At 49.5% G+C, this 18646-nt stretch overlaps 1 protein-coding gene across 1 annotated transcript in view; it reads right to left on the bottom strand.

The window, feature by feature from the left end:
- Positions 1-6921: 6921 nt before the first annotated feature.
- The window catches only part of LOC146796236 (uncharacterized), a 199855-nt gene continuing 188130 nt past the window's right edge, over positions 6922-18646 (bottom strand). The window contains exon 3 of the mRNA XM_085630187.1: positions 6922-7426. Within this exon, the coding sequence (XP_085486313.1) occupies positions 7374-7426 (53 nt within the window). The 3' untranslated portion in view covers positions 6922-7373. The remainder of the gene's footprint in view (positions 7427-18646) is intronic.

Genomic DNA, 18646 nt, shown 5'->3' with positions numbered 1-18646 from the left:
GCGAGTTGTACTTTGGCTGGTATTCTTCTCATTGATTGCAAATGGGTATAATGTCGTGCAGTTCGATGTTATAACCATTTCCAGTGTGGAATGCCTACGAGTAAATCAGAGTGGTCCGCACATGTCATTGATGGATTTTGATGGCAGTAGGGCTGGTGTCTAGCATAATTCCTAGTTGTTGTTTTCTCGTACCTACAGGGTACAACAGATGGTTCACTGCCTATTGAGAAAGAAGAATTTCTTATTATCGAGAGAGGATGGAAGAGGCCTTGTGGTGGTGGATCGCTGCCTTTTTGTTATTCTATCCCTTTCCCTTTTCCCCTGTGTGCTTCCTTGCAGGGTAGTGACTCGTAATACTCCCAATAGGTTTGCCAAGGGTGGAACTGGGAAACTTTTGCCCCCACTGGATCTGTTATGGAAGTTTAGTGGCTGGTATACTCTGCTAACCTGTCAGAACTAGACAGATTGACAAGCCCAAGTAGCATATCCAGCCTGGGTGATGGATACCAACACGGTCCTTACCTCTATACTAGAAACCAGACCTGCCATGCAGACGGAGGTCCATGCCTTTCGAGCAGAGAATCAGGAATTACGAAAAGAGATGGGTTCTATAAGGAGAGAGGTGGCTGGATTAGCCAGATGAGGCAAACAAGAATAGGGGAGTAGGTCTTAAATCAAAGATTGGACATTGCCCCACCACCACAGACACAGACGTCCCTATAGGGAACTCTATACCAGTCTCAACTGGAGGGAGGGCACCTGGATCCAGGTATTTCACTGCCCCACACTCTCCCCCTCTGCCAGCATCAGGCCCTGCAGCTATTCAGGTTATTCAGTCCCCAAAAATTCCTCTGGCCGCACCCGAACGCATTTATGGGCATCCCAAAAAGTTTGGGACCTTACTCAGTGTTGGCTGCATTTCTTATGCAAATCCACAATATTTCACGATGACCAGTCTAAGACTGCTTTCATTATGTCCTACATGGGTGGGAATGCAACAAGCTGGTCAATTCCACTGATAGAAAGAGACAACCCCCATACTGTATAGCTTACCGACTTCTGCACAGAGATCTGTAAGCTGTTTGATAGGAAATCGCATCTTCTCATCTCTGATTGAGAACTAAGCACCCTAAAGCAGGGCTCGCAGGATCACCACGTTCAATCACCGTTTGTTTGAAACAGATTGGCTGCAATAAAACAGAGCCAATCTTTTTTATCAAGGGCTACATGGGGAGTTTAAAGACCTCCTTGACAGGTGATCCATTTACCACAAACTTGTGAGGAATTAATCCAACTCACGGTACAACTCGACCATCAGATGCAGGAAAGGAAGAGTAACAAGAACCGTAGTGATCTCAAGTACTTCATTCCTCATGTTAGGCAGGTTTCCAGAGAATCTGCAAGACCTCCAGAAAGGGTGGAACCCATGCAAATAAACAGAATACGTGGACCTCTTACTGTGGAGGAACTAGAACAAAGACGCAAACAACGACTGTATTGTGAAAAAGGAGGACACTTCATCAAAGATTGAACGGCCAGAAACCAGTCTCCAGAGAAACGACCCCAGTCCAAGACACAGGCGGTAGTGCAAAGACAATGGAATAGAATTGATGAGTTGGAAAACTATAGAACCTGGGCCAGCAAGAGATCCCTAGCTCAGGGGTAGAAGTCGATGTGGTCTCTCCTGTAGTAGCAAACACCATACAGAAGTCTGTTCCTCACATGAATGTGTTTGTGACTCTTTGGCTGGAAGAAGGGTTCCAGTCGCAGGTGCCAGCCTTGTTGGATTCTGGAGCAAAGGGTAACTTCATAGACAGACAATACGCAAAAGAGATAGGTGTGCCTTATCTAAAGAAGATCTCACCTGAACCGGTGAAGGTGGTGGACGGAACATCATTGACTACAGGGCCTGTTAGATTCCATACTCAACCTGTGATCATGCAATTCGGAAAAGAACATTATGAAACTATACAGTTTGATTTTATTGACGTTCCGCACTTCCGTTTGATTCTCAGCATGCCATGGGTAACTGCATGATCCCATGGGAAGATGGGCTAATCGTTCCCAGACAATGGATCCCTCTTTTTGTTGGGAACACTGTACTAGAGTCACTGTATTGCAACAAAAAACATTGGACTTACAGGCACACCTTCTGTCTGTAGGGTGTGAAGAACAGTTAATGTGCTGTGTTATGTCTTTGCCCCAGAGTATGAACTATTCCGCTCTGTATTCAGTAAGCAGAAAGCCAGTCACCTCCCTTCTCATAGGGAGTATGATTGCAGGATTGAACTGACCCTGGGGGCAGCGATTCTATGTACTCAGATTTACACATTAACCGAACCAAAAACTTAACATTTACCAGAATATCTGGATGAAAACCTTGCCATTGGATTTATACGTCCTTCATAGTCTCTTGCTTCTTCCTCATCCCGAAGAAAGGAGATCTAAGAACCTGCATCGATTATAGAGCAATCAGCAGAGTAACCATAAAGAATCAATATCCTTTGCCCCTCATTCCGGTACTGTTAGACCAATTGTAAGGAGCAACTATATTCACAAAGTTGGATCTCCAAGGCACTTATCATTTAGTGAGAGTAAAGGAGGGAGATGAGTGGAGACGGCCATTTGAACGAAATTTGGGCGATTCGAATATCAGGTGATACCTTTCTGCCTATGCAATGCCCCTGAGGCGTTCCAGTACTTTATGGATGTGGTGCTTCGTGGACTCTTGGACGTGTTCTGCATAGTATAAATTATTGACATTCTTATACACTCCTCCAATCCCACAGACCATATGCAACATGTACATCTAGTTCTAAAGAGATTGCAGAAACACTCATTGGATGCCAAACTTGGGAAGTGTCTCTTTCATGCCTCTGATTTGGAATTCTTGGGGTATGTCATTAACACCAAGGGTATACAGATGGACACAAAGGAGGTCAAACTCAGTGGAAACCCCCCATAAGTCTTAAGTCTTTGCAAAGCTTTATAGGCTTTGCCAACTTTTACAGGAGGTTTATCATAGATTTCTCTAAAATCATTCAACCAATATCCCATTTATTGAGAAAGGGGGTGTCCTTCAATTGGAATGAAAAGGCTGAACATGCCTTCCAGGAACTGAAGGCATGTTTCACACAAGCTCCCATGTTAAGACATCCAGATGCTCAGCTGCCGTCCGTAATGGAACCAGAAGCTTCACACTACCCATTAGGGTGAATCCTGTCACAAAGACACCCTGAAACTGGACAGCTGCATCCCGTGGCCTTTTATTCCAGGAAGCTCACTCCCTCTGAGATGAATGATAACATTAAGGACAAAGAGTTATTAGCAATCAAAAGGGCATGTGAAGAGTGGAGACATCACCTGCTGGGGGCCAAACACATGATTGAGATATCCACAGACTAATGGAATTTGTTTTTTCAGAAGCCAGCCTGGGTCTTCATGCCTCGGCAGTTGCGATAGCCACTTTTCTTCTCGGATTATGATTTTGTCATTAAATATCGACCAGGACCCCAAAATGGCAAGGCCGATGCCTTATCCATAAGGGAATCCACATTATCAGAAGATGTTCTTCCTGCCACTGAACCCCCACATATCCTTCATGAGGCTTCTTTCCTGGAACAGGAGATAGCACTGTTCACTACAAAGGACTTTTTGGAACATCTAAAAGTGTGTTTATCTACTGTTGACAAACAGGCTTGGGTAGTAGAAAAACGAAAAAACAGAACAGAGGAGGATCTACTGTATCGTTTCCATGCGTTATAAAATCCAGATGCGGCCTTGCAGGTGCGAGTCTTCACATGGGCCCACCATCCTACGTTGGGAAGACACACGGGTATATACAAAAACATAACTCTCCTAGAAAGATACTTCAGTTGGGCCAAGTTGCGTCAGGCAGTAAAACAATATGTGAAGGAATGTACTGTCTGCCCAAGGGAAATCAAACCTGCAGGACTGCTTTGTCCTATTCCTATTCCTCCTAGTCCTTGGCACACTGTGGCCATGGACTTCATCGTGGAGATGCCATCCAGCAATGGACACACAGTGATACTGGTAGCGGTGGATCACTTAACTAACATGAGTCACTTCATTCCCATGAAGAAGATTCCCACGTCCCCCGAACTAGCGGGTGCCTTCCTGCAGCATGTTGTAAGAGCTCATGGAGTACCAGCAGTGATCATAACAGACCGAGGATAACAGTTCACTTCAAGACTCTGGCAAGAACTATGCAAGACCATGAAGGTATGTGCTCACCTATCCACCAGTTACCATCTGCACACCAACAGGAAGACGGAACGTCTAAACCAAACGTTGAAACAGTACTTGAGGTATGTCTCTTTACAGCATGCAACAGAATGGAGCACCCTTCTGTGGACAGCTGAATTCGCATACAACAAAAGAGAACATGCTACCTTGGGGTGTTCTCCGTTCTTTTGTTTATACGGATACAACCCAAACATGCTTCCTTTTGAGTGGTCAGTTATTGCAAAACATCCTTCCATACAAGAACCTCATGTGCATCTCTGTGCAGTGCTTCTAGATGCAAAAAGTCAGCTAGCTAAGGCACAAGAAGCCTGTAGGCACTTTGCAGACAAGAAACGCTCAAAAGAGCCTTTGTATCAGGTGGGGGGAAAGGCATGGCTAGCTACTAAGAACTTGCACTTGAAGGGGGGTTAACAAGCTGAAACTCAAGTTTGTAGGGCCATATCCGATTGTGAAAATTATAAATCCCCTTGCATGGCACATACACCCTGTTTTCCATGTTTCTCTATTGTGTCCTTGCCCACCGCACACGAGAATATCTAGTCCTCTATTAGCTATGGAGGTAGACGGCAAGCTGGAATATGAAGTGCCATGTATACTAGATTCCAGGTAAAGGTGATGGAGGGTCTACTACCTCGTGGAATGGAAAGGATTCAGACCAGAGGACAGACCCTGGGAACCTGTCCACAACCTCCATTTTCCACTCCTCCTCCACCGGTTCCATGCTCTTCACCCTGCCAAACCAGGGTGTCCGCCGAGATGGCGTTCTTTGTGGAGGTGTACTATCATGGTCATCTGTAGTAGATTGAGCTCTGTGGTGGGGAACAAGCTCATAAGAATCCCTAGACATGTAATGAAACACTAGCTATCGTGTGACTGAGTTGTGTGTGTCTGGTAAGAAAGGAACTACGATTCTCAGAAGACATTGGGGCAGTCAGCTCCTTCAGTTCCAGGAAGGGTGGAACTAAGAGTATATAAGTACCTCCCTTAGAGTGGGCAGATGGTTGTCAAATTCTAAGCCGATTGGATTTGTGCTCTCCATTTCTGAAGACCTACCGTGCAGTGTGTTCAAGACCAAACGCTGCTGCTGCAGAAGATGCTCTGAAGAGCTTGGAGCACTTTTTACTACGCATTCTGAACCGAACTCTTCCTTAGCTGGATTCCTGGGTTTGACAAGGAATCTCTGTCATACATATTCAGGACCGAACACTCCCAGCCAAAGGATTTCCTCGGCTTGGCTCCAGGCTTTTTGCTACGACGCGCTCTGGATTTAACCACCTGCTATCAGGGCTAACGAAGCAGCCCCAACGAAAAACAGTGTGCACTCTCCAGGACCGTGAGAGAAAGATTAAAGCACATGCTTTTTTTTAAAAATATATTAGCTTTACCCCAGGCGTTTTTCTTCATTTAGAGGAGCACTTTATATAGACACTAACAATGCAGGAGTTAGGATATCTTGAAACAACGTGGACCCGGTGAAGTCTTCCCTTCATTTATTCTACAACAGGAGTGATATGGCTTTAGGAGTCTCCTTGTGTACCAGGGCAGATAATTAGATGCCTTGTTTGTTTACCCTACTCGTTGGTGACATTGACTTTGTATTCATCAGCTTGTGGCATGTTGTAGTGTTGCTGGTATTGTTCTTATGGACTGCAAATGGGTATAATGTGGTGCAGTTCGATGCTACAACCCTTTCCAGTGTGGAATGCCTGTGAGTTAATCAGAAGAAGCCTGTACATGACATTAATAGATTTTGATGGCAGTAAGGCTGGTGTCTAGCGTAATTCCTAGTTGTTGATTTCTCTTACCTACAGGGTACCACAGATGGTTCACTGCCTATTGAGAAAGAAGGATTTATTATAATCGGGAAAGCACAGAAGATGCCTTATGGTGGTGGACCACTGCCTTTGTTATTTTATCCCTTTCCCTTTCCCCCTGTGTACTTTCTTGCAGGGTAATGACTGGTAATAATCCCTGTGTGTTTGTACAGGGTGGAACTGGGAAAATATCATCGCGACCGTTGGATCTGTTCCCAAAGGTTAGTGCCTGGTATACTCTGCTAACCTGTCAGAACCTGATAACACTGTCTTGGGCAGGATAACTCGGACAGCAAATGCTGTGAAGATGACCATCTTGATTAGAAATTAATATATCCATAACCAAACCTGCCATCACAGGAAAGTGGCATTGTCCTGGAATGGTAGCTGCATGAAAGGAAATCAAATGTTCTAATGCTGGATCATTTACAGAACAGCCTGGGGGCTGCAGATGCTCTTCAAGGCTGCGTGGCTGTAAGCACTACAACCTAGGTGAAGATGATGGGGAATCCCTCTTGGACAGCAAGTGTGCCACCTTCCCATCTGCTGCCGCCACCTCTCTGGAACCAAGTCAATTCTCCTAGGAGTTCAGAATGTGGATGTAACAATAGTTTAAAGAAATCTACACATTTTGTGGTTGCAACATCAACAGAATAGTTACACTTTTTACTAAATACAGGAAGCTTCTAAAAAATTGAACAAAGGAAACGTTAACCACCTGTGATTGAACAGCTGAAAAACTGCTAAACATTTGTTTTCAAACTCTACTTGCTGTGAGAAGAAAGAGATTGTAATATTAGGGATTCAAACATACTGTTACAGCCTTTAACACACAAACATACACTGTTTAACACATTTTATTACTATCATGTACTGACAATCTTATTTTAAAACCAAAAATCACAGACATCTTACCTGTTACAATTTTGTGGTAATACTCAGATTTCATAATGGCATCTTTCATAAATTTGTATACAAATAAATTGAACATGCCCAAATGTAAAAAAGATGTATCTGAGGTGCAAAATCTGCGATGGCAAGAGAATAATATCTAAAGCAAATTATATATTCTATTTCTGAATAGCAAGTGATGTAATGTTAAACCAAATTGCAGCAGAATTAAATCGAAATAGTTATTTTCAAGGGAGACATTGATAAGTGAATCACTTCTAGGCATGTCGAATTGCCTGGCTGCCTTCTTCGGACTTTATCTCTCGTTCTAAAAGAAGGCAACATGAACATCAGAATGTTCTTTCCTATTCACATCTGAGATATTACTTCATCTTTTTTTCTTTAGGTTTTCCGCATCTGGCCTTTATCCTCGTTATAATTCTCACAGGCAGGGTCTAAAAGAACAATGGTGACATGTCAGAAAATCTAGAAACAGCAAAAATGCAAATGCATGTGAAACCAGTATAAAGTATAGCTTAGAAATAGGAATGCCTGAAGTAAGACGTTTTTATCACTTATACCAAGACAATCGACATGATTAAATATCATTTTTTCTATTAATATATCAATGTCTCCAATTAAATTTTGGGACTTTTTAAAAGCATTGAATGCAAATCCATGCTTAAATGGTATACCACTTGCCTACAATGACAAACAAAACAAGCTTCAGAGAATGCTTGCTACTCTGTTAGCATGTCTTTCAAATTTAATAATAGTACAGCATTTAGAATAATACTGAAAACACTCTGGGAATAATGTTTTCCTTTACAAACATACCCTAATTTGCGCTAACAGAAAATAATCAGACAAACCAACAGCAAGCCTTCATCAGTTTGGAGTTTAGCACATGTTGCTTCTAATGGTCTAGTCTTTGACCTGTTTAGTGAAAGTTACCTTAAATCACACATTTTTGCTGTTTTTCACACACAAGTTGTATGAAATTTTGCTTATGATGCAATTATCCCTAACTTTTTTGCTTTTTATGGACCTGAATTGCTGGTACTTTTTACCTTTAGGCAATGAGGAACTGCCAAACAGCTTATCACCACATGTAGTTTTCCCTGAGCTCAGATAACAAGTTGTACGGTGGAAAAGTTATATACTTGTCCCATATTTACTAACATTTTGCGTCGTGGTGGCTCCACTTTTTTGCACAGGCACGACATAAAATGCTAATCAAGATTTATAAAGTCATCATGGACCGATTTGTGTTGGCTTGCATGGCTTTGCATCGAGTAGACGTTACTTGGATGAAGCATTTGCATGCATCCATGTATTTTGCCACAAACCCAGATTCACTAAAGGCAGTAAACCTGGGTTTTTGCCAAAATGGTTCGCCTACGCCAGAGAGGCGTAACAAGGAGAAATATCTTCATTTCTCCTCATTACTTCCTTTTTCCACGTGTTCTACATTCTACAGCACACAGGTAAATGTGCCTCTAAGGATTGCTCTCATGCAGGTGGGTATAACTTCCTGCCCATTTGAATGCAAAAGCAGTTTTAACTGTTCCTTAGAAATCGTGCCCCTGCTGTATACCCGACAACTTGTACACTGCTTAAAATCATGCTTCTTAGCTCTGGCTCAGGGAGAACTAAAAACCACTTTTAGACCTGTCCGCCCTAGGGTGGTCTTTCCTGGGTTTTTTTCGCCCTTGCCTCATTTTTTTTCTACCCTCTTTTTGGTTGGCCCTAGGTCTCCGGGCACCTTACCATTGCTAGTCAATGCTAAGGTGCAGGTGCTCTCTACTACTAACATGGCTGCCACAGACCCCTGCTACTGCGGAGCGGTCTTTCTTGTAGCGCCCTAGTTGTCAGGAGCTGGCTAGAACCTCTAAGTATTGTGACATCACCAGCCTGACTCCCCTGACCATACCTAGAATGTAGAAACCCCTGGAACCTTCCGGAATAGGGAGTGGTCACATGACCTGGGAGTATATATAGAAAGGGCGGGAAACTTTCTAGTCAGTTGTTGAGGTGCCACTGACCTGGGGGGACCCTGTGCTGGAGTTTTAGGCGGAAGGGGGAGGGGGCACCTATACCACTAGGGGTGACTAGGTCTAGGCCTTGCCCACTAAGTTGTGTGAGGGAACCTGACCAAACCCACTGACCTGGCCAGGGTGAGGGAATCCCCAGGGGACCATCCAGAGAGGCCTGATCGATAGCAGCCTCCAACTCAACCCCCCCCCCCCCCCTAACTGTCTAACCAACCCGTCAGGAAAAAGGGCCGCGTGCCATCAGCGCCACAAGAGATCAACACCTGAGCGAAGAACTGCTGGGGACTCAATCGAGTATCCTCTCTAGAGCCCCCCCCCCCCTCATTGACTCTGTCAGCACTGATCCCCCTCCAGACCCCAGCGCTATGCACTAGAAGCACTAAAGTGGATGGACGCTGTCCTGTCCCTGAAGCACCGAGCCCTGAAGCGCTGAGCCCTGAAGCGCTAGGCTAGAAGCGCTAACAATTATCCCCAATCACCACCACTGCCTGAGTTCTCGTCAGCGCGATATTGAAGAGACCTAAATTGCCTCCATTCACCGCCACCGCACCGAGTTCCTGTCAGCGCGGTAGTGGAAAAGTAGTAATTTGCCCCCAAACTCACCGCCGCTGCCCGGGGTGGCTGCCACTGCAACTGTCAGGGGGCGGGCCGTCCCTTTTGTGAACCCTCACATCAGCTGAGAAGACTCATCAGCACAGAGGCACCGGCGGCCGCAGCCGACCCATGGAAGCTATCCACCATCACGTGACGGGGCACCGGCCGTGTCGTAGGCCTCGCCCTCGTCCAGCCTCCACAGAGCTCCGTCATTACCTCACGCCAGCGGCGCTGGTCCCAGCGGAAGTGGGCGGAATCGCGAATTCCCCGGAAGCCTCCCTTCGGAGTTGACGGCTGGGAGAGACCAGCGCAAGGGCCCCGGACGGCCGAAGAATGCAGGTAACTTCCCCGGGGGAGGGGCACGGAGACCGAGGAGCGCGCAGGGGGGCTGCCGAGAAGCGTTCCTTTCTTAGGAGGCAGCCCCGCATCCGCCCCTCCCCGGGAGAGACTGGGACAGGGCCTCTTGTGCCTGGGGGACGTCGGGAGGCTCGGGTCATTCAGGAAGATACTGTGACCGAGCGTGTGAGGCTGAGGAGAGCCACAAGGCAAGCGCAAAAGCCCCATACGGAACCCCCTTTGATTGTGGTAACTGGAAGCCATACACCAGATTGCTCCCATTACGAGGGGAGATGATTCCCAGTTACCGTGATACTATTAGAGCGGGTTGAAGTGCTCAGTCTTTAATGAATTCATGCTAATTTACTGCCAATGTTTTGCTCAGTCTTTAATGAATTCATGCTAATTTATTGCCAAGGTTATGCTCCTATCTGAATGAATTCAGGCTAACTTACTTCCTGCTACAAAACGCTACATAAAGAGTCTTGTTTTTAAACACAAGTGGTGTGGTGTCAGATCATTGCGTGCGTTACTCTGCCTAGGTGGATGCGTGTGCTGCACAGCTACTTTACACAGAATGCCCTTGGGTGCCTTCCTGCCACGAGCCAGGCTACCCTTGTGAATTGGCAAACCCAGTTCCAACATAATTTGGTGCTCAGAGGTGGGATCCGAACCTGTGGTTGTGCAGCACCCTCCAGTGAGGCAGAGTACGCCGCAATTGGACACCTATTGTTCAGCAAGCATAGCCAGGTGGCCCCTACTGTCTAACGGTGTGCTCAGAGGATTGCCCTAAGTTGTTGCCTACGTCCTAATATTCACTCATATTGTCTGGGTCCCCACCTGTCGAAATGGAGTTCCAGCTGGCCAACATAGAGGAGTACTCGGTGGTTCAGCTGAGGAGTTTCTGTCAGGGGATGGGGGTGGCAGTTGGGAAGAGAGCCAAAGGAGAGGAGCTCCGTAAAGCCCTACAAGCATGGGTATTAGCCCACCCAGAGAGAAAAGGGGACGAGGAACCGGAGGGGCAGGGGGCACTAGGGGAGGCGGGCACGTCACGAGAGCTAGACCTGCTGCACATTGATGTCAGTGAAAACCTGGCGCCAGGGAGACGTTCTGGGGCAGGCAGTAGTGTATCTAGAAGGAGTGCCTCGCCGGAGGAGTATGAGGACAGGAGGGAGGAGAGGCTACTAAGGTGGGAGCTTGCAAAGTTGGAGAAAGAAAAGGAAGATAAGAGGCTAGCAATGGAGGAGAGGAAGCTTGCGCATGAGCTCCAGCTGAAAGAATTGGACTTGAGGGCATTGTAGATCAGTGCGCAAGGGAATGTAAATGGTGGCAGCGTACCAGAGGTTCCACGGGAGCCCAAATTCTATCTCCCAAAGGATGTGATCGCTAGTTACGGTGTAGGGGATGACATCAACCGGTGGTTGGAGGCGTACGAAGTATCCCTGAAGGTCCATGGGGTGCCCACAAGCTACGGGGGGGGGGGGTGGCCTGTACCGATATATACCTCCCGTAGGGAGGGACACCCTCCTGTATTTAGAGAAGGTAGACCAAACCAACTATCCGGTGATGAAGGAGGCCCTGCTTAAGAAGTTTGGCCTCACCCCTGAGAGATACCGTCAGAGATTCCGTAGCAGTCACAAGTTAAACACGCAGAACTGGGTTGATTTCTATGACTATGCCCGGAAGGCTTTGGATGGATGGGTGCGTGGCAGCGAGGTGCATGATTTTGAGGGTCTGTACAACCTATTTCTGAGAGAGCACCTCTTGGATAAGTGTTTTCCGGAGCTGCGCCAACATCTGGTGGACCGCAAGTTGACCGACCCCCGGACACTTGCGGAAGAGGCGGACACTTGGGTTAGCACCCGAGTGACCCTCAAGGGACCCGGGGAAGATGGCCCGAAGGGTGGACAGAGCGCCCCCCAGAAGAAAGAGGGGGGAGATAAAAAGAAGGAGCTCTTCCAAGGCCCACCAAACAGGCAGTTTGGGAAAGGTGTAGGGACCCCCTCTCAGTCCAGTTTCCCAAAGCCCACTCCCCCTGACAAGGGTCAACAGCCAAGAACAGTTAAGTGTTATGAATGTGGGGAGGTGGGACACTATAAAGGGGATGCCCAGTGTCGCAAAAGAACCCCCGCCCCCACGGGAGGTAAGCCCCCCGGGGTGGCTAGTGTAGCGCTTGGGGTGGAGTTGCCCCTAGATAGGGAGGGGGAGTGGACAGGCCTGACCCTGGTTTCACTGGGGGATAGAGAAGAGGTCCCAGCGATTTCCTTACCATCGAATACTGCCAAGTACCGGCAGAGGGTACAGGTGAATGGGCAGGAGGTGGAGGCTCTGAGGGACACAGGTGCCAGCATGACCACCGTAGTAAGGCGGCTGGTGTCCCCGGAGCAGTTGATCCCTGACGTGTTCCATCCGGCCGTATTGGCTGATGGCAGCCTGAGTCATTACCCGGTGGCTCAGGTTCCATTTGAGTGGGAAGGAGTCAAAGGCCCCTTGAAAGTTGCCGTGAGCCCCGCCTTGCCAGTAGACTGTCTGCTCGGGAACGACTTGGAGACCAACATCTGGAAGGAAGTGGAGCTACGAGCCCACACAGAAATCCTGGGGTTACCAGGATGGGCCTGTGTGGTCACAAGGTCCATGGCTGCCCAGCAAAGAATTCACACCGGGTTGGAGCCGGAAATAACAGCCCAACCCGAGGTTGGACAAGAAGAGGAGGTGGACACCCCCCGTGTGATGGAAGAGGAGCCGGCGGTTGTGGCCCCAGAGTCCGCAGAGGTGGATGTTGTTCCTTTGGGGGGACCTGCCTATCCCGGCCGAATGGTGCGTGGAAGGAGGGCCTACCCGGGAGGAATTTCGCCAGGGCCAGAGGGAGTGCCCCACCCTTGAAGGCATGCGGCGACAGGCCACAGCCCAGGCGACCAATAAGGAGAACGGTAGTTACCACGTGTACTGGGAGGATGGCCTCCTTTATAGTGAGCCGAAGGTTCCGGTGCATGGGTCTTCGAGGGCCTTAGTAGTCCCCCAATGCTACCGGACCTTTTTGCTGGAATTAGCCCATGAGATACCTCTAGCTGGACACCTGGGCCAGGACAAGACTTGCGCGCGGTTAGTCCTGCATTTTTATTGGCCCAGAATGCCTCGGACACCTATTGCAAGACCTGCAAGACTTGCCAGGCAAGTGGCAAGACAGGAACCAAGGTGAAGGTCCCCTTGGAACCGCTTCCGGTGGTCGGGACCCCTTTTGAGCGGGTCGGGATCGACATTGTGGGGCCGTTGGACCCTCCAACCTCTTCGGGACACCGGTTCATCTTGGTGTTAGTGGACCACGCCACCTGGTACCCTGAGGCCATTCCTCTGAGGACCATCACTGCACCCGTGGTGGCGCAGGCCCTAATGGGGATTTTTAACCGAGTGGGATTCCCCAAGGTCGTGGTGTCGGATAGGGGCACAAATTTTATGTCAGCCTATATGCAGGCCATGTGGAAGGAGTGCGGGGTGACCTATCGGTTCTCCACTCCTTACCACCCCCAGACTAACGGGCTCGTAGAGCGCTTTAACAAGACCTTAAAGAGGATGATCTGGAGCCTGCCAGAGGACTTGAGGCGGAAATGGGACATCCTCCTCCCTTGCTTGCTATTTTCGTACCGCGAGGTGCCGCAGAAGGGAGTCGGGTTCAGCCCCTTTGAGCTGCTCTACGGCCATCCCGTTAGGGGGCCCCTCAGCCTTGTCAAGGAGGGATGGGAGAAGACTTCCATGAAGCTTCCCCGGGATGTTGTCAACTATATGCTGGCATTCCGCAGCCAGATGGCCAAGCTGTGGAAGGAGGCCTCAGCCAATCTGGAAGCCAGTCAAGCCGTCATGAAGGAGTGGTATGACCGCAACGCTCGGACGGTGGAGTTGGATGCTGGACAGAAGGTGTGGGTCATGGAGCCTGGGGAGCTTAGCGCCCTCCAGGACCGGTGGACTGGTCCGTTCGAGATTGTGGAGCGGCGAGGCCAGACCGGCGAGGCCAGACCACCTACGTAGTAGACTTGAAGACCCCCCGGCAGCCCCATCGGGTGTTCCACGCCAACCGCCTGAAGCCGCACCATGAGAGATCGGAGATGACCCTCCTCATGGTGACGGATGGGAGCGAGGAGGAAGAGAGCGAGCCTCTTCCTGACCTTCTGGCGGCCCAAGAGAAGGATGGTTCGGTAGAGGGAGTGGTCCTCTCCCCATCCTTGACCCCGGAACAACGGAGGGACTGCCGCCAGGTTCTGGAGCATTACGCCTCGTTGTTCTCCCTCACGCCTGGAATCACGCATCTGTGTACCCATGATGTGGACACAGGGGACAGCCCACCGGTTAAAGCCAAGTCTTATCGGCTGTCCGACAAAGTGAGGAGTAGTATCCAGGGTGAGGTGACCAAGATGCTGGAGCTAGGAGTTATTGAGCCCTCCAGCAGCCCTTGGGCAAGTCCGGTAGTGTTGGTGCCGAAAGCAGCCCCACCGGGCACCACACCAGAACTCCGGTTCTGTGTGGATTATCGGGGTTTGAATTCCGTCACCAAGACGGACGCTCATCCGATCCCTCGGGCGGATGAGCTGATTGACCGGCTGGGAGCAGCCCGGTACCTTAGTACCATTGACTTGACGTCAGGGTACTGGCAGATTGCCATGGCGGACGGAGCACTGGAGAAAACGGCGTTCTCCACCCCCGAGGGCCACTTTCAATTTAAAGTGATGCCCTTTGGGCTCAAGAATGCTCCGGCCACGTTCCAGCGGTTGGTGAACCAGGTGCTATCTGGCATGGAGTCCTTCTCAGCGGCCTACCTGGACGACATAGCTGTCTTCAGTAGCGGCTGGGAGGACCATCTGCAGCATCTCCAGGAGGTGCTGCGGGATCTGCAACGAGATGGTCTAACCATCAAGGCCAGCAAGTGCCAGATTGGACAGGGATCTGTCGTTTACCTGGGACACCTGGTGGGCGGGGGTAAGGTGCAACCCCTCCAGGCCAAGATTGAGGCCATATTGGCCTGGGAGCCCCCCCAAGACCCAGACTGAGGTCCAAGCTTTTCTCGGCCTCACTGGATATTACCGCCGGTTTGTCAGGGGGTATGGAACCATCGTTGCCCCCCTGACTGAATTGACATCTAAAAAGCAACCACGGAAAGTCAACTGGACAGCTGCTTGCCAGGAGGCATTTGACACCTTGAAGCATGCGATGTGCACCGCTCCGGTGCTTAGGACTCATGATTATACCAAGGAATTCATCGTGCAGACAGACGCCTCTGAGCATGGCATAGGTGCTGTGCTCTCGCAACTGAACCAGGATGGCCAAGACCAACCGGTGGCCTTTATATCCAGAAGGCTCCTTCCCAGGGAACAACGGTGGAGCACCATTGAACGTGAAGCCTTTGCGGTGGTCTGGGCCCTGAAGAAGTTGAGACCATATCTTTTTGGTTCTCACTTCCTCATACAGACCGACCACCGCCCCCTTCGCTGGCTCATGCAAATGAGAGGCGAGAACCCAAAGTTGCTAAGGTGGTCCATTTCCCTACAGGGGATGGATTTTCGGGTGGAACATCGGCCCGGAGTTGACCACGCCAACGCGGACAGTCTCTCTCGGTTTTTCCGCCTTAGCGATGAGAGCTCCCTAGAGGTTGGGTAGGTCTCCACGCTTTCGGCGGGGGGGGGGGGGGGGGGGGGGGGGGTTTCGCCTGTTAGACCTGTCCACCCTAGGGTGGTCTTTCCTGGGTTTTTTTCGCCCTTGCTTCATTTTTTTTCTACCCTCTTTTTGGTTGGCCCTAGGTCTCTGGGCACCTTACCATTGCTAGTCAATGCTGAGGTGCAGGTGCGCTCTACTACTAACATGGCTGTCACAGACCCCTGCTACTGCGGAGGGGTCTTTCTAGTAGCGCCCTAGGTGTCAGGAGCTGGCTAGAACCTCTAAGTATTGTGACATCACCAGCCTGACTCCCCTGGCCATACCTAGAATGTAGAAACCCCTGGAACCTTCCGGAATAGGGAGTGGTCACATGACCTGGGAGTATATATAGAAAGGGCGGGAAACTTTCTACTCAGTTGTTGAGGTGCCACTGACCTGGGGGGACCCTGCGCTGGAGTTTTAGGCGGAAGGGGGAGGGGGCACCTATACCACTAGGGGTGACTAGGTCTAGGCCTTGCCCACTAAGTTGTGTGAGGGAACCTGACCAAACCCACTGACCTGGCCCAGTGTGAGGGAATCCCCAGGGGACCATCCAGAGAGGCCTGATCGATAGCAGCCTCCAACTCAACCCCCCCCCCTAACTGTCTAACCAACCCCTCGTCAGGAAAAAGGGCCGCGTGCCATCAGCGCCACAAGAGATCAACACCTGAGCGAAGAACTGCTGGGGACTCAATCGAGTATCCTCTCTAGAGCCCCCCCCCCCTCATTGACTGTCAGCACTGATCCCCCTCCAGACCCCGTCGCTATGCACTAGAAGCACTAAAGTGGATGGACGCTGTCCTGTCCCTGAAGCACCGAGCCCTGAAGCGCTGAGCCCTGAAGCGCTAGGCTAGAAGCGCTAACAATTATCCCCAATCACCACCACTGCCTGAGTTCTCGTCAGCGCGATATTGAAGAGACCTAAATTGCCTCCATTCACCGCCACCGCACCGAGTTCCTATCAGCGCGGTAGTGGAAAAGTAGTAATTTGCCCCCAAACTCACCGCCGCCGCCCGGGGTGGCTGCCACTGCAACTGTCAGGGGGCGGGCCGTCCCTTTCGTGACCCCTCACATCAGCTGAGAAGACTCATCAGCGCAGAGGCACCGGCGGCCGCAGCCGACCCAAGAAAGCTATCCACCATCACGTGACGGGGCGCCGGCCGTGTCGTAGGCCTCGCCCCCGCCCACATCCAGCCTCCACAGAGCTCAGTCATTACCTCACGCCAGCGGCGCTGGTCCCAGCGGGAGTGGGCGGAATCCTTCCCCGGAAGCCTCCCTCCGGAGTTGACGGCTGGGAGAGACCGGCGCAAGAGCCCCGGACGGCCGAAGAAGGCAGGTAACTTCCCCGGGGGAGGGGCGCGGAGACCGAGGAGCGCGCAGGGGGGCTGCCGAGAAGCGTTCATCCCTTAGGAGGCAGCCCCGATTCCGCCCCTCCCCGGGAGAGACTGGGACTGGGCCTCTTGTGCCTGGGGGGACGTCGGGAGGCTCGGGTCATTCAGGAAGATACTGGGACCGAGCGTGTGAGGCTGAGGAGAGCCACAAGGCAAGCGCAAAAGCCCCATACGGAACCCCCTTTGATTGTGGTAACTGGAAGCCATACACCAGATTGCTCCCATTACGAGGGGAGATGATCCCCAGTTACCGTGACACTATTAGAGCGGGTTGAAGTGCTCAGTCTTTAATGAATTCATGCTAATTTACTGCCAATGTTTTGCTCAGTCTTTAATGAATTCATGCTAATTTATTGCCAAGGTTATGCTCCTATCTGAATGAATTCAGGCTAACTTTCTTCCTGCTACAAAACGCTACATAAAGAGTCTTGTTTTTAAACACAAGTGGTGTGGTGTCAGATCATTGCGTGCGTTACTCTGCCTAGGTGGATGCGTGTGCTGCACAGCTACTTTACACAAAATGCCCTTGGGTGCCTTCCTGCCACGAGCCAGGCTACCCTGGTGAATTGGCAAACCCAGTTCCAACAACCACGCTCTAATAACTCATTGGATGACTGGCAAAAATAAAAATTGTTAGTTTACACTGAATTTGTTATTCCATCTGTAAGAGCGATTACGTTTAAAAGGTTGATATACATAATTGCTGACTTCTGCTGCCTGGATTGCTCCAAACAGTTAAGCATTAATTACTTTCCTTCACATTTCCCTTGAGTCCTGAAAAGGCGTGAGGAGGAGTAAATAGCCACAAATCTAGCCATCTCCATGGGCAAAAGGCATCCACAGCTTTGCTCCCTTTATTTCTCACAGTCATCGATCAAGAAAAGAAGATCATTGATGAGATACGTATGCAGGTAAAAGAACTGGCAAATGTTGGCTGGCATTTTATTTTTATTTTCTTTGAGTTTTATATAGCGCGCACTAGACCCAAATATATCAGGTATCAGAGTGCTTTACATGATCACCAGCTTAGTTACAGATGGACACATTCATTTTTGTCTGGCAAGTGATTTGCCCAGAATCACAGGATGTTGAGCATCGTTGCCGAGACTTGAACCTGGTTCCCCAGGTTCGAGGTTGACCACTCTAGCTGTAAGGCTACATCCTCTCACCTATCCTCTTCTGATTAGGGAACCACTTAAGGTGAGATGAGTGACATTTATGCCAGGTCAGCAAACGCTAAAAAAATCATGCCACCTCTGATTCTGATATTTCTAATGCCTTCCAAGTTTACTATGAATCACTATATACAGAAAATATCACTCCCTCGGACCTTGACCAAGGCTTTTATGATGGTCTTCCTAATCCCCATTCTATCGCTAATACTTGCAATGCATTAGAAGGTGATATAACTCGTCAAGAAATTACTAATGCAATCAAGTCCTTAAGAAAGCCAAAGCTCCTGATCCATATGGATTCTCCATTGAACTAATATCCTCTTTGTCTTTTTTGCCCCTAAATTGCTTGAGCTTTTCAACTTTTTTCCTTTAAATTCAAAGGTCAGTGGCTCCTTTCTGGAAGCCCTAATCGTAAACCTTCGTTCGGTACACCAAAACCTGCT

Source organism: Triturus cristatus, chromosome 10 (genome assembly GCF_964204655.1).
Source record: "Triturus cristatus chromosome 10, aTriCri1.1, whole genome shotgun sequence".
Lineage (NCBI taxonomy): Eukaryota > Metazoa > Chordata > Amphibia > Caudata > Salamandridae > Triturus > Triturus cristatus.
The sequence above is the reverse complement of the archived record's forward strand: the minus strand, read 5'-3'. Positions and strand labels throughout refer to the sequence as shown.